Genomic DNA, 22,319 nt, shown 5'->3' with positions numbered 1-22,319 from the left:
GTTCAACACAAAGACAACTTTGATGATCTTTTAGGGGTCCTAATTGCTCTCTAGTTGCTCCCTTTTTCTTAATATATTTGTAGAATCTTTTTGGATTATCTTTAACCTTATTTGACAAGGCTATCCCCTTTCTACCTTCTTGATGTCCTTCTTAAGAGTGCCTATACAATCTTTTTACTCTTCAAGAGATTCAGTTGATCCCAGTTGACTATCTCTAATATACATTTCTTTTTTATTCTTGACTAGAACCTCAATATTTTTATTCATCCATTGTTCCCTAATCTGACTGCCTTGCCTTTCACTCTAACAGAAGCACAATGCCTCTGAATTCTTGCTCTCACACTTTTGAAGGCTTCCTACTTGTCAGTCATCTCTTTGCCTGCAAACATTCTACCCCAATCAACTTTTGAAAGTTCTTATTTTATACCCTTAAAATTTGCCTTACTCCAATTAAGAACTTTAACTTTTATGGAAGACTTATCCTTTCCCAAAACTATTTTAAGCCAACACCGGCATCTCCAAATCATATTTTAAAACTAATAGTATTATGATCACTAGTCCCAAGTGTTCCCCAGTAAAACTTCAGTCACTTGCCCTGTCTTATTGCCCAAGAGAAGGTCAAATTTTGCTCCTTTTCCAATAGGAACATTTACATATTGATAAAGAAAATTTTCCTGAACACATTCAGACGTTGTAGAAAAGACTGGTTCCAGGAATGGACATCTTCTACTGTTTAGTTAGATCGGACTATTATTCTTGAAGAGAAGTTTAAGAGGAGATTTGATAGAATTAGTCAAAATAATGAGTGGTGCACAGAGTAAACAGGGAGAAACGGTTCCCATTTTTGGAAGGAATAAGAGGGCGCAGATTTAAGGTAAGTGGCAAAATAAGCAATGGTGACAAAAAAAAAATATGTTTTATGCAGTGAGTGGTGAGGATCTGGAATAATCTGCCTGAGAATGTGGAAAGCATCAAAAAAGCATCCAAGAGGAAAATGGATTATATGAAAAGGAAGAAAGGGTATAGAGCTATGGGGAGAAGATGAGGCAGTAGCATTAGGTTTATTTTTTTAATTGCAAAAATATACTTTATTCATAAAAAACTTCATCTATAAATACATATGAAAAGGTTGTTATTCTGTTCTGTACAATCTTACCAACAAGGATAAAGAAACCCAAAAAGTACCTTGGAATTTGTCATCCCATGGAGCTACCACACAATTGCAAATAACAAGGGCATTTTTAACTCATGCAGGAAGAAAATAATTTGAGGCAATGCAGTGATCTCACAACTGAACAAACACTTGTACTTTGGCAGGAAGGCAATGTGGTCTTTCCTCACTGCGCCTTAGTGGTAGGTTCCCCAAGCTTCAGTGTGTCTGTCAACACATTGTCATGGACTTTGGAATGTGCCAGTCTGCCACACTCTGTCTCTGTACTGGAAGACTAACAAATGTCAGGCAGACCAAACAGTGTCTTTCACCGAGTTGATGGTCTTCCAGGTGCAGTCAATGTTTGTCTTGGTGCACGTCTCAGGTAACAGATCATAGAGCACAGAGTTCTGTGTCACAAAGCTGTTTGGGACAAATCTCGACAAAAACCACCACATCTCTCTCCAGACCTTCTCTACAAAGCCACATTCCAGAAGGAGATGAGTGACAGCCTCTTCACCAGCTCAGCCGCTTCAAGGGCCGTGTGCAGTGGTGCACAGAGACCAGGCCATTCTGCCAAATGACGTTGTCAGTCTGCTCAGGGAACAGGAATTGCCTGACAGGAATTGCCCTCTCCTTTTCCACAGGGTCTCGAGGACACTATGTGCTGACCACTTCCTGATGGGCTTGTGTTCAAAGGTATTTCTCTTTGTAAATTTCTCCAGGCTAAGAAGAATGATCCAACTACTTGGAGCACTCCATGGTAACAAGCCCAGCCTATCCTTCACAACACCTGGTACAAGTAGAACTTCAGTATGTAGTGAGATTTGGTGTTTGCGTACCAAGGGTCTACACACAGCTGAATGCAGCCATGCACAAAAGTGACAATCAGGATGAGGGCGGCATTGGTACATTCTCCCCCCTGCCTTATCTAGAGCTTTCACATGGTGTGGAAGCTGACTCAGATGACTATAGTGGTCATAGCTTGGGGAATAGGCCAAACTCATGCCACATACAACAACTCCAAGAGTATCTTACACCTGATGACTGGATTTTACCCACAGTGGAGAGGAAGCAGTGTTTCCATCTGCCCAGTTTCTGCCTCACCTTGGTGATATGCTCCTCCAAAGTTTTGGCACACATTCTGGCCCCTCTGAACCATATTCCCAGCACCTTCAGGTAATCTGTCCTGACAGTGAAGGGGATAATGGATTGGTCGGCCCAGTTCCCAAAGAACATGGCCTCACTCTTACCTTGATTTACCTTGGCTCCCGAGGCCAGTTTAAATTGAATGCAGATTCTCCTGAGACTGTACACTGAGAGCAGATCAGAGCAGAAAACTGTAACATCATCCATGTACAGGGAGGCTTTGACCTGCAGGCCTCCACTGCCTGGAAATAGTCACCCCACTCAGGCTTGTATCCTTCCTGATGGACTCAGCAAATGGCTCCGTACAACACACAAACAAGGCAGAAGAGAATGGGCAGCCCTGCCTTATCTTATCGAGGAGCTTTCTGATTCCTACCCACTGAATGAGACTGCACTCATGATATTGGTGCAGAGCAGTTGGATCCAAATATGGATTCCCTCCCCAAAGCCCATTCTGGACAGCACATGTAGGTATAGATATCCCATCAAAGATCTTCTCCTGGTCCAGGCTGATGAGATAGGTGTTCACCCCCCTGTCCTGTGTAGGCGATCATGTCCCTGAGGAGGGTGAGGCCCTCAGAGATCTTCCTGCCGGGTACAGCACAGGTTTGGTCGGGGTGAATCACCGATCCCAGAGTAGATCTGACACAGTTGGTGATGACCTTAGATAGGATTTTGTAAACTGCACTCAGGAGTGATTTTTTTCTTTCTTGCAAAAATATATTTTATTCATAAAAGATCTTTATGTACATACACAGGTACTAAAGCAGTTCTGTACAGTCTTTTGCATATCAAGAAAAATAAACATTGGAATCTGACATTCCCTGCATTTGCAAAAACCAAACGCATTTCCTATTCATGCAGGACACTAATTGCATACAGTTGAGGCAATGAGTGTGTGTGTGTGTGTGTGTTTATCTGAGAACTGAACAGATCCCTATTGTACTTTGGCAGAAAGTCCGTAGGCCATGGTCTTTCCTCACTGTGCTTTGCCAGCAGCTGCCCCAGGCTTCCGTGCCTCCCTCAGCACATAGCCCTGGATCTTGGAATGTGCCAGTCTGCAACACTCAGTCAAGGCCAACGCTTTGCATTGGAAGACCAACATGTTTTGGGCAAACCAAACAGCATCTTCCACCAAGTTGTTGGTCTTCCGGGCACAGTCAATATTTGTCTCAGTGCGCATCCCAGGGAAAAGACCAGAGAGCACAGAGTCAAGTGTATTGCTCCCTCAGAAAATCACAATTGACACAACAAGCTGAAATGCCTCCTACCGCAGCTGGGTTTTTCCAATTTTAAATTACAGTGTAGAGATAGGCTCATTACGAATGGGATACTCCGACCATCAATAATGAGAAAGCCTTCCAAATGAGACACCTATCATATATTTAAGTAATCACCCAGCTCTTCACCAATCAGGGACTTACAGCCACTCCAAGCAGAGGCCAAGCCTACTGTCTGCACAGCAACACTGAATTGCTGGAACAACTGGTAAGGTAAGATACTTTCCAGGAATGGGAACTTCAGAATAGGAATCATGGAGAGAGGGGAGTTGCAGGTCAGAGGCAAGGGCAGGTAGATGGCTTTCAGTGGCCATCCACCTCCACCCTAATCCATGCTTCTAACTCCCTCCCAGATTGGAGTCCTGCCCTGGAACCTGGCAGACAGGCTGGTTTGTTTTAGCAGTCAGGAGGGCTGCCACATTTCCTGCCTGCCAAGAACACAGCACATCAGACCGATATCTGGATGAGGCTTTTATTTGGCCAACCATTGGTCTTTCTGCCCAGGCATTAATTTCTGAGGTGGTTGGAAGGGGGTGGACATCTCCCTGATGCTAGCTCACCTAATTATTTGCCCTTTCCACCATTTCTCAGTAAGGGAAAATGGCAGATGCATGATTCTAGATTCTGCAATAAAAGGCGGACATGTGAAAAACATAGAATGGGGGCGGGGGGGATGCTAAACAAGATGCAAAGCTGTTATCAAGATGTGAAACTGTATTATAATATTTGGCATAGTAGTATTCATTTCATCCCACACTGAAATGTTAATCTGTAACATTTGGAGTAGAACATGAAGGTACAATCTCTGACTCAGTGACAACTGTGGTACAATTGGGTCATGACTGATACTCAGAAGCCAGCAGATGCCTAGTCTGAAAATCAACTGGGTAGTTAAGAAACACACTTAGCCATTCATTTGTTTTGTCCTGTTGAGCTTACTGCCTTTACCCTTCAAACAGCTGCCAGCTGAGATGGGTCCAGTAATGAGTGTCCTGTCAGCTGCTTGGGGTGTCAAGATAGAGCTGAAAATGTGTTGCTGGAAAAACACAGCAGGTCAGGCAGCATCCAGGGAACAGGAGAATTGACGTTTCGGGCATAAGCCCTTCACAAACCCTGATAAAGAAGCATAATAAACTGAGGCTTACGGTACAGGATCACCCACTCTTACTTCGGTTTGATTGTAGGTATGGATCCAAATTCAATTCTTTGTGGAAGCCCTGGAATTCTATCAGGTTGGGAAACACACACAATGGGACTCTGTCTTCCCTTCCTTCTCTCCACCCTCTGGGAACTGAGTGCTCCCTTGGCAGCAGACAAAGGAATATTAGGCCTGAAGGTTTTCTGCTTCACCCTCTATATCCTCAGACACTTTCAGTGATTCCATAATTCTCTAACATAGGATACCCTCTGTTCATCATTTATATGTTATCTATTTCGGTCACAATCAACAAACACAAAGGCTGAATTCAATATATGTACTTGTGACACTCAATTCTAACATTCTGCACCGCCGTCAAATCCACTGTTGTTTGTACTTTGGACACTTGGATCAATTTATGTATTAACACTTTACCCAAGCGTTCTTGTTGGTGATGTGAACAAAAGGACTCATATAGTTTATAGTTCAATTCAAAATTTTATAGACAAAATATTTCTTATTAAAAACACCAAGTCAGCAAATCCCCACAATTTTGACTCTATCTAGCTCCATCTGTCTAAGAAAAATACAGTCCACAACAATCCATGTGTTTGGGCTGGGCCATTGGAATCCTCTCCGAAATGGGGCTAACTCTCTTCGATGAAGGTGGGTCTCTCAGGTCAGCGTGAATTTTCTCCCATGTCTTCTCCAGTTGCCACACCATCTTCTACCAAGAATCTTGCTGTGAGTCTTTGCCAAGGAGGTGGCTTCGAGTTGTGCATTTTTATACCCATGCCCTTGACCTTCCTGAATATTTTGTGGCCTTTGGCCAATGGGATAATGAGTGGGATTCAAAGCATCCAATGGGTTCCATCAACATCCTTCACTATTGCTATGTGGGGGAGGTATAAAGTGCACATTCTCAGACACTGGCTGGAAGTCAAGGTGCCAAAACGTTTGATAGATATTTCAATACACAACCATTGGGCTGGTTGTAACTGGATTTTCTCCAAACTTTGAAAACTCTTTGATCTTAGTTTCCACTGTTCTCTGTAGCCGACAGCTGATGGCTGCTATTTAGTTTGGCCAATTTGCTGTCAGGCCCAATTTCTCCAGCTATGGGTTAATTTAGAATGTCCAATTCTGGGCCTGTGGTCACTTGACTATGCTAAGGCTATTCCTGAGCAATCCTATAAAAAAGTTAAGTGCTGACTGGGATTAAAGCCTTTCAGCTCAAATTCAACAAAGCTGAAACCATTGCATTTGTCTCCTGGCAGCAGCAATACGATCCAGTCTGCAATTCCATCAAACCAGCCCATAGGCACTTTGCTGGTTCTGATTTAGCAGTATGTAAATTTGGTACTTAACTCTGGGTTGAAAATTTTACTTCTCATCCATTTACTATCGAGGCATTTTCTTTCATTTCTTGAATACTATTCCTTATGTATTATTTTACCTCTACTGATGTTGGCATCTTATGTATTATTTTCACACCATAAAAGGTTATTCTCATATTCTCACTTCCAACATTCTGAAACTAATCTAGAATGGTTGTATCATTTTTGACAAATAGCACTTTATATCTGGACCCCAATAAATGGATTTCAATGTTTTCATCTTCACGTTTCTTCATAATCTTTCTTGTTCTATTTCAGTGACATCTTCAGCCATATGGAATATTAATCTTTTTAAATATAACCTTTATGAGCATTCTCAACATCCTTTTTTATTTGCAGTACAGTTTGAGGTTTAATTTACGAAATGCTATACGCTCACATTGAAGGGATTAAAATACTAAAATAACAGGTTACATAATCTTTTATGTACAAGGAAACTCACAGTTTAAATAGTGTGGCAAAACAGCATCTGTCACTAATGTGTGAGAGGACAGCAGTTTAAATATTTCTTCATGCTCCTGTTCAGGGAGGAAGTTTAATAAATTCTGATCGATAACATCAGACTAGAAGAAAGACAAGAAAAGACACAGTCAGTTTTGGTATAATAATACTGTTAGTTAATAAATCATCCTGAAAACTCTGTTATGATAGCTTGATGTCCTTGCTTATTGAAAGTGGAATGGTGCTGAATATCTAAGTTTAATGGTTTGAAAATGGCAATGTTAAATCCAAGATCAGGAGAATTTGAAATATTTCATAATCATGTAAAGCTTTATAATTTATTAGCCAATACATTGACAGCAATCGTATGAAGGATAAAAATGAAACATTTATAGAAGAGCAGTGATCAAAGACATAAAGTACAGCTTGAAAAACTATTTGGATGCTTTGAGAAAATAAATGGTGGGATCACATTTACACATATTTTACAGTTGTCTTCAGATTAGAATATTAAAATTCTGTTGAGCATAACTGAAAAATCAATGCACAGGCAATTGTTGGAGGAGATTCCAGCCTGGAGTGATTTGGGCTGTGGGTGTGAGCACAAACACTGTTCCTGAGGCTGTTGATCCCTATTGTTGAGTAAGGCTCTTCAACTCCATATGTAAATAACATTCCTTTATTTACATATGGACATAGTAAGTTTTCAAATACAGCTCTTGAGACTAGTCCATTAGCCTCTTCACATGCTTATTCTCGACTAGTGTCTTTCCCCTAGTCTTCTCCCTTACTGATTCAGAGTCATGTGATCAGTTATATTATCATGATTTATATACATTGCATTATACCACATCATCCCCTAAATGTCTCTCTTCATTATCTACACTAGTTCACTAGTTTACTTTCACTTATTTCAGCTCTTGGGTGATTGTGTTGTGCCTGTCTGGAATGGCTGTATCATTCTGAGTTCTGTCTGATGTAGTGTAGGATGGCTGTCCCACATACTCTTCAGGCATTCTGGTGATATAGCATCTAGTTTGATCTGTTTGTCTGTTAATAGTAGATTCTGACCTTCTCTCCCTTAACTAGACTCCCAGTCTGGCTTTAAGGTTGACAAAATCAAGTTGCACCATCTGTTGCTTTTTGCTGTGGCTTTTCTCGAATTGTTTTGCCCTCCCTTGGTGTTAAGAGATTTTGTTTTAAAACTGGTGAATCTGTTTTTAACTTTCTTCTCTTTAACAAGTCCACTTGTAGGTATTCATTATTCAATGGCATCGTTCTGTAACAGGACAGAGCTCATTTCCATCAGGATTCTTATACATCAGTGACTATTTGATGGCTCTATTAGCCTCTCTGTTTGACTGATAATAGAGTGGACATCTTTTCAATTTGCTGATGGCTGCCTCCAAAGTGAGCTTGCTTAAACTTTTATTAATGAATTGAGGTCCACTGTGAAGGAAATTTCATCTCAAAGACCTTTTTTAGAGCTACAATCACTGAGTCTGTTGTAGTGGAATTAAGTTATATGACTTCAATCCATTTTGACTAATAGTCATCAAGAACCAAACACATCTTTCCTCTAAAATGAAACAAACCCATTGCTAACCTTTCCTGTAGCCTTGTTGGAATTTTAATGAAATCATTCGCTTTGTAGTCATTGAGAACAAACATAAACAAATACAGATGGTTTGAATTAATATCACCCAAATGGTGTAATAAATGCAATCAACAACCTTGGTCTAAGGATATCTGCCAGCACCTCCTTTAGCATCCAGTTCTGAGATGTTTTGCTAAATCATCATTGACGAATGAAATTGAATGGTCTGCACTTCTGCCTCCATTAATTTAACTGAGTGAGTTCCACACACAATCTTAGTTCTCCACTTGTCTTGGGAACAGTTACTGACTCTGTGCACCACTGTGTTGGCTCCGTCTCTGACATTACGGCTCTACTTTCAATCAGGAGTCCTAATGAAACGTTATACCCGAAACATCAACTTTTCTATCTCCTGATACTGCCTGCCTTGCTATGTTCTTCCAGCCTCCTGCCTGACTATTTCAATCTGTCTAACTGAGATTTTACTTTTCCCACCAAAGGATGAGGAATTTTCCTGGGAATGTAAATGCAGATCGGTTTAGTACCTTTTAGCAGAGTAAGTTGTTACATCCACTTCAGTTTGTTTAAAGCTTTAAAAAGTTTTGGAAACTTTTCCTGAAATTCTCTCCCATTTTCATTATGAGTTATTGTAACTACTTTCTATAAGTGACCTAGATGAATACATGTATTCTGATTCCACATTATATTTAGTATTTCAGTGACACTTTGTTCTCTGTGACTAATCTTAGAGGCGATTTGCCCATGCACATGAAAATCTGTGCCTCCTGGACCATGGAGTTTTATGTTAGCTGGTCTGACTTTCACAGACTTCAAAACAAGCTGTCTTTCAGCATTAACAAGTTATTCCTGTGCCAAATTTCACTTCTTGTTTGAATCCTTGTACCTTCAGGAATAGTCCAGAATCTGTTCTTCTTGATATCCCTTAGAAATACTGTCTTCACATTTTGCTTTGCAAATTTAAAACTTCTTATTCTTGTATGATTTTCATTTCTCTGGCAAGTTTCCTTTTGTAAGAGCCTTCCTTTATTTTTGAAGTGATGGAGATGCTATTAATGTTCATTATTATTGAAACACAACTGGCTACAGGTATAGCACTCAGCTCCTCAGTTGTTCTTCAGCTGACATTGAGATTTTTTTTTGGAGCCACTTCTTGTACAATCTCATGTAGTCAATCCCAATGATTTCTTTTCTTTTGACATTTTGGAAGGCTGGGAGGGTAACAAAGTTGCAATTGTGCCTTTCCATTTCATTGCGTCAGAAGAATCCCAAATGTCTTCCCAAGTACTGACTAATTATGGATCTGATTTCTGTCAGTGTATCGAATTGGATTCCTGTTCCAACATTAAATTCTCCTAGGATTGGGGAATATCTCATAACTTCTCATCTCTCATACTGGCTACTGCACTGTCTCAAACTGATTCATCCTCCAAGCTCTGTGCCCATAACATTTTCCTAGATGATCTAAGTCCAGTAAAAAGGCTTCTACTGTTTTTCTGAAATGGTAAAATTGCTGATTAAATCTTGCATATTATACCATAAATGTCTATTGGAGTTAAGTATACAAGTATACAAATTAGCAGCAAGCATGTAGATTAAAATCCTGCATAATTACTACTGCGTCTTTCTAGATTAGAGTGGTGCTGGAAAAGCACAGCAGGTCAGGCAGCATCTGAGGAGTATAAAATCGACGTTTCAGGCAAAAGTCCTTCATCAGGACTGGGCTTTTGCCCGAAACGTCGATTTTCCTACTCCTTGGATGCTGCCTGACTTGCTGTCCTTTTCCAGCACCATTCTAATCTAGACTCTGATTTCCAGCACCTGCAGTCCTCACTTTTGCTTACTGTGTCTTTTTGACAAGCTTCCATTGTTTCTTCATATACATATACTGTACGGTTTCTGTTAGGGGATTTGCACACTCTTCCCACAAGTGATTTGTCTTTATCATTTCTCACCTCTATCCAAACCGCTTCTACATCTGATTTCCTGAATTTATATCATCCCTTTCTATTGCACTAATACTAATTGTGTGTAAGATGCTTCAATCAATGCATCATAATCTGTCATACGTTTTCATGTTTTGTGTTACCAGAACATCTGCTGTTGGAGCTTTGACATATAAAAGTCTGCTGACTTGAAAGCGCATGTAAGTCTGAAGCTGTTCTATAGCACTGAAGCTGTCTTTTTTCCCAGATCCTATGTCTGGTGTCATTTGGGACTTCCTGGTTATCAAATGTTTGAGATGATGGTCATGTGTGTACGAGAGTTGCAATCCCCATGAATTATTGTACCTGGCTGATCTGGGTGAGTAAGCTAGTTTCCCCTCTTACTGTTGAAGTTTTCTGATTCTATGTTTTGATTCTACCCAATATTATAGTTTCTTGCTTCTCTTTGCGGTCATCCAAATTTCTTTTCCCTGTCCTTTGGAAACTTCCTGCCCCATATTCAAAGTCCTCGGAGGTTTTTTTCTGCCTTTTAATTTTCCCTCTTCAGCTGTATTCCTTGGACTCTGTTTTAACTTCAGATCCTGGCTCTTATCCTCACTACCACCTTTTTTTATCTTATGCTTTAAGTCAATACTGGAATCTGCACATTGAGATAGATTATCATGGGCTGTGGTTGTCTGCACGTAACTGTGCCTGAGGCTTCTTATTCCTTATCTCTAAGTAAGGGTCTTTAACTTTGTAACAGTCCTCTATGTACATCTGTATAGTCGTGATTTGGAGATGTTGGTGTTGGACTGGGGTGTACAAGTTAAAAATCACACAACACCAGGTTATAGTCCAACAGGTTTAATTGGAAGCACACTAGCTTTCAGAGCGTTGCTCCTTCATCAGGTGGTAGAGGAGCCCTCCACTATCACCTGATGAAGGAGCGACGCTCCGAAAGTTAGTGTGCTTCCAATTAAACCTGTTGACTCTAACCTGGTGTTGTGTGATTTTTAACTTTGTACATCTGTATATAATGGGTCCTCAAACACCACTCTCTGAAGTTACCTCTAGAATGAGCTGAGTGAAGAGAAAGGTTTTAAACTGGATTATTCTCTCTTACTAACATTAGAGTCATGTGATCAATCACAACATCATGATTTACATTAATTTTATGATATTACAGGCAGCACATTGTGCCTTGGTTGTATTGAACTTTGGCCAGAATCGCAATGGGGTGCTGTGTTTAGTTTCCGATATTGCACATCAGAAACAATAAACTGGTCTTGAAGGGACTGTAGCACAGATTCAACAGTACTGAGCTTTCGATACTGAGATTGTTAGATTTGTGTAAGGATGAAAAGAGGTAAGAGCCAAAGGCATGTAAATGAACTGAAGATGAATTGCAGAAGACATGCTCAAGGAGCTGAAAGGCCAACACCTGCTCCTTATGTTCCTTTATTCCGAGATGTAGAGTTTGAGAAGTATGATAAAATGCCGGTGTTGGACTGGGGTGTACAAAGTTTAAAAATCACACAACACCAGCTTATAGTCCAACAGGTTTATTTGGAAGCACTAGCTTTTGGAGCGCTGCTCCTTCATCAGGTGGTTGTGGAGTATAAGATCGTAAGGCACAGAATTTATAGTAGAAGTTTACAGTGTGATGCAACTGAAATTACATATCTGAAAAAGACCTGGATTGTGTGTTAAGCCTCTCATCTTTTGTACTGAACATGTTGGTTTCAGTTCTTTCATATGTAAATCGCAGTACTTTTTTAAAGTTATTCTCAAGTGAACTTTAATAATTGGTGTCATGTTGGCCCTGATAATGCATTGAAGGTGTGAGGTGCCCTGTGTGAGACTGTGTCTGTGCCACAATGGTCAGACTGATTCTAATCTAAAACATGGATTTACAGAATCTTACATGGATTTATACAGTTTTTCAGTAAAACAAGATGTAATTTTGCAAGTACAAATTCACCCCACAAACTTATGTGGGTGTCTGTGTGTGTATGTGGGGGGGGGGGGGGGGGGGGAGGTGGTTTGAATGTAAAGGTGGTTTGTGGGCGGCACGGTAGCACAGTGGTTAGCACTGCTGCCTCAGCGCCAGAGACCCGGGTTCAATTCCCGCCTCAGGCGACTCTCTGTGTGGAGTTTGCACGTTCTCCCCGTGTCTGCGTGGGTTTCCTCCGGATGCTCCGGTTTCCTCCCACAGTCCAAAAATGTGCAGGTTAGGTGAATTGGCCAAGTTAAATTGCCCGTAGTGTTAGATGAAGGGGTAAATGTAGGGGAATGGGTCTGGGTGGGTTGCACTTCGGCGGGTCGGTGTGGACTTGTTGGGCCGAAGGGCCTGCTTCCACACTGTAAGTAATCTAATCTAATCTAATCTAAAGGGTATAGGTCTGTGAGTGGGTGCATGTGTATGTATGAGTGTGAGTGTATGTGTGAGTGTATGAGAATGTAAATCACCAGTCACTACTTCAATTTTGAAAGCAAGCACACAAATTTGAAATTAGTTTATAAAAGCAAACAGAAACCAGCAGGATGTTTGCCCAAATCTTTATTAGAAAGGCATTATGTGTATTTATTAAGATTGCTGTGAATTTGTTTATTTTGCATTACTTATCAATAATGATCTTGTAAACTTCTAAGCAATAAGAATTACATATATGCTCTGAATTCTGAGAAGGGATGCTTGGTAAGCTGAGAAACCCATGTTGCGATATCATTTCTGCATTTAAAATCTGATACAAAAATAAAAATGACACATTTTCATATTTTGTTCTCTTAAATTGTCAAGCTGGTGTATTTTAAAATGAACATTGCAACATTTGAATTTTGAATTACTGCAGTATCTGTTTAATGAACATACAAATTACTAGCAAGATTAGGTCCTTGACTGTCCTCTGCCATCCATAAAGACCATGGCTGATCAGATTGAGGCACTAGATATGATTTTTCTTTCTATCCCCAAATCCTTTCAATCCCCTGTCAATCAAACTATTTGGCTTGGCCTCGAATATAGCTCAATGACCCAGCCTCCACTGCTCAATGGGGGACAGAATTACAATATGGTTCACTTAAAGGAAGAAAATGTAAAGGAATTGACCAATTCAATGACAAAAATTAAGTTGTTAATTAAGTTAATAGAAATTATTACAAACAGAATGCATTATACACAGCATTTGAATAAGTGCCAAGAAACGAGTAAAAGAAATGTTGAAAAACATGAGGGTAGCCAAGCATCTGTGACAGAAGCCAGAAGGGATGACTCATTGATCCATAAGAATTTATGAAAGAAACAGTGTAAGCAAAATTATATTACTTATTATGTGGACAAATAACAAACAATGAAAGCCTATTTACCCAGTCACAGAGACAATTATAAGGCAACACACGTACACACAGAGTAGTCATCTTAAGATATGAAAGAGTTGTGTTCTAATAGAATTTCCCTTTTTGAAAAGTTGAGACAAAGACATCTAAAGAAACTATATGAGATTAAGAATACAGTTTTCTTTAAATCGGAGTAGAAATGCAATTGTTTTTTAAAGTGGATTTAAACTTTGTGCATAAATTTAAAGTAGAAGAGACTTGTTATAAATCTCTTTGATTGTACATGATATGGTTAAAGCTGAGTAAGTTCTTCTAATAATTGGAAATTTCTTAGTTGAGGTGTTAAGTTGATGGTGAATTTGACTGGGTAGTCAGGATTTGGAGGTGCCAATGTTGGACTGGGGTGTACAAAGTTAAAAATCACACAACATCAGGTTATAGTCCAACAAGTTTATATGGAAGCAGTAACTTTCAGAGCATGCTCCTCCATCAGGTGGTTGTGGAGGATAAGGTCGTAGGACACAGAATTTATAGCAAAGGTTTACAGTGTGATGTAACGAAAATAATATATCTAAAAAGACCTGGATTGTTTGTTAAGTCTCTCATCTTTAGAATGAGCATATTGGTTTCAGTTCTTCTGCATGTAAGTTCAAGAACTTAAAAGCCACACAAAGGGCAGTGCACACCTTCAATGTATTATTTGAGCCAACATGGCACCGATTGTTAAAGTTCACTTGAGAACTTAACTTGAAGAAAGTTCTGGAATTTACATATGAAAGAACTGAAACCAACATTCCCAATCTAAACATGAGACTTAACAAACAATCCAGGTCTTTTTCTTTTTATATAATTTCAGCTACATCACACTGTAAACTTTTGCTATAAATTCTGTATTCTACGATGTTATACTCCACAACCACCTGATGAAGCAGCAGTGCTCCGAAAGGTAGTGATTCCAAATAAATCTGTCGGAGTATAACCTGGTGTTGCGTGATTTTAACTTTGACTGGGTGGTTTAACTTACCGAGGGAGGTAGTGGATAAAGATGGTTGAACCATTAACAAAATTTGTCCTCACCTCAACCTTAAATGGTAGACCCCTTATTTTGAACCCCACCCCTTCCCTCACCTCCCAGTTCTGGATTCTCCCATGAGGGGGACTTCCCTCTCAGCCTCTAATTTAAGCCCCCTCAGAATCATATATGTTTCATTAAAATCACCTGAGTTAAAACATTCTTATTAGTTTTATATTACTTTACTCACAGGTAAATGTCCAAGGAGAGGTGCAATGCTATCAGAAACATAAATGATATTCCCATCTGTTGTTACAGCTATGATGAAGCCATCTAATGCCTAGAAAGAATAGAATAATAACATTAGCCATCAGTGGGTTCCAACATATCAGACTGTGCATAAATATAAGCTGAAAAATGTGTTGCTGGAAAAGCGCAGCAGATCAGGCAGCATCCAAGGAGCAGGAGAATCAACGCTTCAGGCATAAGCCCTTCTTCAGCAATCCTGAAGAAGGGCTTATGCCCGAAATGTCGATTCTCCTGCTCCTTGGATGCTGCCTGACCTGCTGCGCTTTTCCAGCAACACATTTTTCAGCTCTGATCTTCAGCATCTGCAGTCCTCACTTTCTCCCTGTGCATAAATATAAGGCTGCATTCTTTTAGCCCAAGGGGGTTGGAGGGTAAGGGGTTTGGAAAAGATTGGGAAAGTAGGTAGAAGTTGAGTAGAGGGTGAGGTACACAGAAAATAAAGGACAGTCTTTTTGGGATAGGTCCTTTTTACATTTCCACCATCAGAGATCTTTTCTGGGTAGGGCAGTGAATGAGGTGGACAGTCCACATCTAAGAAGTAATAATGCATTTAAATGATTAAGCTCTCAATTAGCTTGAATTTTGCCTTGATGCCAGTATCTTATCAATGCTGGAGCAGCATCTTGCTGCATGGAGGCCATCAGCTCAATCAATGCCGCTTGTGTGGAGTGATAAAGAGGGCCTTGGAGACTCCATGCCCTAATGACAGAACCAATGGCTAGGAAAGCTGCATCTGAGGCCCACTTTATTAATCGTGAGGAGTTTCCTCTTGGCTGTGTGTGGAGTGGCAGGGGGAGTGTCGGGGGAATATCAGAAAAGAGGGAGCATACCAACTTCAGCCCTCACCATTTTTGCATTTTATGTATGGCTCTGAAAGCACTTCCATACTGAGGTGCATTCGTGGTGTCTGTTCTGCCTCTACAATGTCCACTTCTCCTGGTGGGGTTGTTGTGGCTCCTGATCTGTTGTCCTGTAATTGGGACTGCAGCAACGAAAGCCCACTGTCCTTAAGAAGACAGCGAATGAATAGACAGACTAGGAGACTAACTCCAGGAAGATGCATTGGCAGATACATTGCTGGCGACCACAGGTTCAGGACTCTCACTTGGTCCCAACATCAAGTTCTCAAACTCCAAAGGAAACTTCAGCTTTATATGGCTTGAGGACCACAGTGATATTATACAATTCATAAAATGTAAAGAAATTGCTTATTAAACAAAAACTTTTCAAAATTGCACATTCAACAAAATTATATTCAATTGGTAATTTATTATTGTCTAAGCTGACATGTTGTAAACTGATGGCCTTATCCCAAATCAAATGCACAATCAATTCTGTTGTTGTCAGATTATATTTTGCAGCAGTCAGCACAATGTCATGCAAACATATATCAATCCTCAGAATGATGGGATATTGCAGTAATTTCAGCTTGAATCCAGACAGCCGCAAGAGGGTAGATGAGAAATCCTAAGCACCTCTTCTGGTCTCAACAATTTACTTGTGCTGTTCAAAAACAGAGATTGCTGGAAAAGCTCAGCAGGTCTGTCAGCATCTGTGAAGAGAAGTCAATGTTAACATTTCAGGTTCGGTGACCCTTCCTCAGAACTGGGAAGGGTCACCAGACCTGAAATGTTAACTTTGGTTTCTTTTCACATATGCTGTCAGACCTGCTGAGCTTTTCCAGCAATCTCTGCTTTTGTTTCTGATTTACAGCATCAGCAGCTCTTTCTGTTTTTACTTGTATCATTCATTGGTTTGAGAGATTCTCACACCAATGATAAATTTGTAATTAAAGCATTCTTAAGCACTTCAATCAAATGTTTAGTTAGAAATACATGAAGCAAGTTAATACAGTACTATTCTTGAAGTAAATTTTCCTTAGTTACCTCTAACATCAGTTGTGTAAATTCCTCATTGCTCAAAAATGAAGGTTTCCAGTTTTGTTGGATGATACTTGTCTCTTTCTGTGCTGAAGTTTCTAAAATGTAATATGTTCAGCTTTAGTATTTTATGGTAACAATTTCATTAACGTTGCCCTAGTGTATTATTTGCTTCTTATATTTTAAGTGTATTACAAAAAAATATCATTCAGCAAAAGCAGGGCAGCATAAAATCCTTGCAATTAGCATAAACTCAGTGTTATAAGACAAATAATGAAGTCATGAGATCTTATTCTTTCATCTACTGTCAATCTACACCTTCTCCTCTCACCTTTCACTGAGGTCCTTCATCCACTTATCTACCAACCAAGCCCCTCATCCACTCTTTATTGTACCCTCTCACCAACTAATTTGCCACTTTAGCCCCTCAAAAACTTGCCATCCTCCTCCCTCACCCAATTATTTTAGACACATCTGTTCTCTGTAGCTTGCCAATGTGCCATTGAAATCTCTAAATCCCAAATACAGCAGCTAGTGCCGTAAAATGAAAACATGACTTGGCCTCCATTACCCATCCCGTTCTGGAAGATTCCGAGAACAAGTATGTTTGCACTTCAGTTTGGAGGTCTGGGCTAGAAATGCCAGGCTCGAGAGTGTGGTGCTGGAAAAGCACAGCAGGTGGGGCAACATCCAAGGAGCAGGAGAATCGATGTTTTAAGCATAAGCCCTTCATCACCAAGTGAAGGGCTTATGCCCGAAACATCAATTCTCCTGCTCCTTGGATGCTGCTTGACCTGTTGCATTTTTCCAGCACCACAGTCTCAACTCTGATTTCCAGCATCTGCAGTGCTCACTTTCTCCCAGAAATGCAGAGGTCCAGAGCAAGGAAAGGAGAAAGGAATAGTGGCTACTGGCGATGGCCATTACTAGAATGATTTGGCTCATAGTAAAGAGAAATGTATTTTTTAAGTCACTTTAGATTTCATCTTTTTTAAAGTAAATATCCACTTTATCATTGCCACATAAAACCATACCAATAATAATATACACAGTCTTGTAGATAACTATAGCCTATGCAATTAAAGAGCTACTACCTCCTAGTTCTTCGCATTTGGTCTGATACGTAACCAGTCAATCATTTCTTGTTTGATCATAACATTCACTGAATGAGTCATGCAGGGTGCTCAAGTCATAATTGAAATCTAAATCTATTTCATGAAACCCTTTCTAATTACTTATATTAATAGAAACTGTAGTACTGTACTCCTTTAAGAGTTAACTAACCAGTTAAATTTAGATACAGAAAAAAAATGGAAATGTTAAATTAATGTAAAAGCCTAACAACTATACTTATAGATTGAAAGACACAATGTGGCAGACATCCCACAAAGGATGTAATTGGTCATTCTGGCACATTCCCACTCCCTAGGTTTCCATTTGAATTCATTTGCAGTGAGGAAATAAAATTGGACAATGCTGAAGAAGTATTTCTGAAAATATTTTTAAAAACTGGTAACTTCAAATGCTTTGATTAATGGCAGTTGAAATTGGATTTATCACCAAAAATAACATTTCAACCACCTGTATATAACCTTATTTTACATTATTAAAAACATTATTTAAAAATAGACAAAGCCCTTTTCAAGTTTGATTGGGGTTTAGCAGTCAGTCCCAGAGAAATATTATCAAATTAAAATCATTCAAAGCCTTTAAAATGCATCTATTAATGGACCAGTACCTTGAGGCCTGTAAACAAGTGCAATTAAGAGAAACTCCAGATGGTGACTAATTCATCCTAGGATATAACCAGTTTTGTGATTAGAGCCTTCCCTCTAGTAACCCAAAAACTGTGGAAACTCAACTTGTGCAGAATGCAACTTATAATTCTGAAATCTTTTGTGCTAGCTAGGCCATATCATAGGAACTGCACCCAATAAAATGTAGACTAAACGAAACTCCAGGCCAATATTTTCCCCTCCTTCAATTTCATTTTTAAAAATATATTATTTTCTTTTGCTTAAGGCTTTTCTCAATAGACAATAAGACTTCTTGCTTCAAACAACATGCTGGAAATCCTTTGCTAGTGCCTTTTCATAAGAGGTGTACAACAATCATTCAGGGTTGAAATAGACATTCAACCCAGGTAGGGTTTCACTTCATGGGGGCCAGTTAATTCAGTTCAGTTCAAGTATTCAACCTGGCCCAGTAACCTCCACAAATTGTGTACATTACACATGGTGCCCAATTAATTAGCAAAAAAGGGATGACTTCAAAATGTATTAAAATGTGTTAAGTATTCACCTCAGCTTATCTTACCATTGTGTTTTTGTAAAAAGTCAATTGTCTTCTGCAACACTGTAGACTTGTCCAGCTTACGGATACTGCCGGGAAGCATGACACTGAGTTCTTTGATGAGGACATTAAACTGATCACGTCTCTTTTTCTCAGACTTATTACGTGAAGCCCTAAATTAAAACATAAGAAAATACAATCAACATCAAATAGGACACAAGGTATATGAATAAAAGATACATTAAAGAAAAAAGTACAGGACCAGCCCCTGCTCATACAAGTCCTTTGAAATGTTGATGTTACCCTGAACTGGAGATATCTGCTTCCAGTGACTGATAGAAAGGCAATCCAAGTAGCATTCAGTCATCAGTCTAGGGCTTGGTTTCAACCATAAAAACCAAGGCAAGAACTGTGACTTTTTGCGGTTTACATTCTATCAGTAAAACGATCATCCATAATTTTCTCTATACAGACAATATTTTCTTTTATGTGCTAACTGTGGAAAATTAGTGTGTTCTTTTAGGAGGAATCATCCCATCCTTGTTGGAAACAGATTGCCACTATGAGCTATTTTAGAAGCCATTAACCATGCTGCATGTAGATGTATTTGTCCAAATCAAAGCAAACCCCACATCTATTATTTTGAGAATAGATTAATTTTCAGTTGGATTCTAAACAAAAGTTAACATATTTGAATATGGCTACTGTCTGCTTTGTGCAGTTTTGGAAGTGCCTCTACATCATCTAAACAGAATGATCTTAGGTTTCTATTGCTGTCCGAGTATAGGAATCTTCTCTCTAAATTGGACGTCTTCGTACCAGGTTTCAATCTAACACAGACACAAAAATGTTCAGTGCTGACTGCAGTGTATTTTTCATTCTAATTAGCTGTGTAAGCATGTCTGAAAAGGTAAGTTTGTTTTAATTCTCACGTATGCTGACGTCACAGCAGTGATATGACAATATTACTGGAATACCCAAGTAATTCATCAACTAACAAAGGATTCTGTATTAGAGCAGGCAGCAGGCTAAGGCTGCTGAAATTAAACCTTAGTACTAGAAGAATACAAGCAATACACTATAGCAATAAATACCTAGTTACAGGAATACCTTATTACTTTTACCCACCAAAGTCAAAGTTCTTCAATGGATATAAATTTATATAACATCTGCTATATAAAGATAAGAATAAATGGAGGGTAAATCCTCACCTCTCTCATTCATACACACATTCTAAATACAGAGGAGCAGCTGTACCAGGTCTTATTTTTCTGACATAACCATGGAGGTGTAGCTTAAGAACAGGTATTACATTGTGATGCTTTCCTTTTCAAGATATTGGAGAAACTTCATAGATTTTGGCAAGGGGTAAGATACTCTAATCAAGCTGACTTGACTAGGGTTACAGAGGAACATAGATAAGATGCAAAGCTGGACTGAGAAGTGGCAAATGGAGTTTAAGGCGGAAAGGTGTGAGGTAGTTCACTCTGAAAGAAGTAACAAGAATTCACAGTACTGGGCTAATGGTAAAATACTTGGCAGTGTAGATGAACAGAGAGATCAGGTGCATAAATCCCTGAAAGTTGCCATCCAGGTTGACAGGGTTGTTAAGAAGGCATATGGTGTGTTGGCATTTATTGGTAGGGGGATTGAGTTTCAGAGCCACGAGATCATGCCGCAGCTGTACAAGACACTGGTAAGGCCGCACATGGGGTATTGTGTACAGTTCTGGTCACCGCAATATAGGAAGTATATAGAAACTTTGGAAAGGGTTCAGAGGAGATTTACTAGAATGTTGCCTGGTATAGAAGGAAGGTCTTACAAGGAAAGGCTGAGGGAACTGAGGCTCTTTTCATTGGAGAGAAGAAGGTTGAGAGGTGATGTAATCGAGGCATATAAGATAATGAGAGTTAGAAAGGGTGGACAGTGAAGCTTTTTTCCTTGGATGGTGAAGGCTAACATGAGGAGACAGTTTTAAATTGCGGGATGATAGATTTAGGGCAGCTGTGGTTCTGTTCGCCGAGCTGGAAGTTTTTGTTGCAAACGTTTCGTCCCCTGCCCAGGTGACATCCTCAGTGCTTGGGAGCCTCCTGTGAAGCGCTTCTGTGGTGTTTCCTCTGGCATTTATAGTGGCCTGTCCCTGCCGCTTCCGGTTGTCAGTTTCAGCTGTCCACTGTAGTGGCTGGTATGTTGGGTCCAGGTCTATGTGTTTGTTGATGGAGTTTGTGGATGAGTGCCATGCTTCTAGGAATTCCCTGGTTTCTAGGGAATTCATAGAAGCATGGCACTCATCCACAAACTCCATCAACAAGCACATCGACCTGGACCCAATATACCGGCCACTACAGCGGACAGCTGAAACTGACAACCGGAAGCGGCAGGGACAGGCCACTATAAATGCCGGAGGAAACACCACAGAAGCGCTTCACAGGAGGCTCCCAAGCACTGAGGATGTCACCTAAACAGGGGATGAAACGTTTGCAATAAAAACTTCCAGCTCGGCAAACAGAACTATAGCAACGAGCACCCGAGCTACAAATCTTCTCACAAACTTTGAACACCTAGGGGCGAGAGTCGCTACGACAAGCCAGGAAATGGGAATCCTGCGCTAACCGCCTAAGCGCCACATACGAACAACTCCGGTTCCTGCATCAATGCCGAAAGAATCAAATCCTTCCACCAAGTGTCAGATACAGACCACCAGTCAACAATCCACAAGCCAGAGACACAGCCAGACAGAATGGACTCAGGATGATCCAGATAATGATTACAGACGCTCACAACCGACTTCACAGATACAGACAAGAAATTGCGCACCAAAAGTCATTAATTTCAAAAACCATGAATCAGGAATGGACCCGGACCATAGAACAGGCTGTCACCATAGGACAGAACAGGACCACACACCGCAAAAAAACGGCACTAAACGAAAAAATGGCCAAACTAACACACAACAAAGAGGACACCACAACACACACCTGGGTTAAAAACCTCTCCCACAGACAGCTCACAGACACGGAAAGAACAATACTGGCCAAGGGACTCAACTACAACCACAGGGACGCCAAGACAGCAGACTTCCTAGCAGCACTAGAATGCACACTCAGGAACAATGGACTGACAGAAGAGACACAACAAACAGTGAGACAAAGTATCGTACCCCTGATAACAAGGAAAAGACAAACACATAACCTCAACACCAAGGAGAGGGAAGCACTGAAATCACTAAGAAACGATAAGAACATAATCATACTACCAGCAGATAAAGGCAGAATGACGGTCATCCTAGATAAATCTGATTACATCCAAAAAGCACAACAACTACTTGCAGATACAAACACCTACCAAAAGAGGGAGTTTGACCCCACCCCACAGCTCACCAATAGGATAAA

General features: G+C 40.1%; 1 protein-coding gene across 6 annotated transcripts in view; it reads right to left on the bottom strand.

The window, feature by feature from the left end:
- The window catches only part of LOC122550643 (neuronal PAS domain-containing protein 2-like), a 121,815-nt gene that overhangs the window by 51,619 nt on the left and 47,877 nt on the right, over nt 1-22,319 (bottom strand). For all 6 annotated transcript variants that reach the window (XM_043691703.1, XM_043691707.1, XM_043691704.1 and 3 more), the window contains 4 exons: nt 18,952-19,100; nt 16,642-16,733; nt 14,697-14,786; nt 6,557-6,677 (listed from right to left, as the gene is read on the bottom strand). In XM_043691703.1, the coding sequence (XP_043547638.1) occupies nt 6,557-6,677; nt 14,697-14,786; nt 16,642-16,733; nt 18,952-19,100 (452 nt within the window). The remainder of the gene's footprint in view (nt 1-6,556; nt 6,678-14,696; nt 14,787-16,641; nt 16,734-18,951; nt 19,101-22,319) is intronic.

This window comes from Chiloscyllium plagiosum, chromosome 6, assembly GCF_004010195.1.
Source record: "Chiloscyllium plagiosum isolate BGI_BamShark_2017 chromosome 6, ASM401019v2, whole genome shotgun sequence".
Lineage (NCBI taxonomy): Eukaryota > Metazoa > Chordata > Chondrichthyes > Orectolobiformes > Hemiscylliidae > Chiloscyllium > Chiloscyllium plagiosum.
This window is presented reverse-complemented; position numbering and strand designations above follow the sequence as displayed.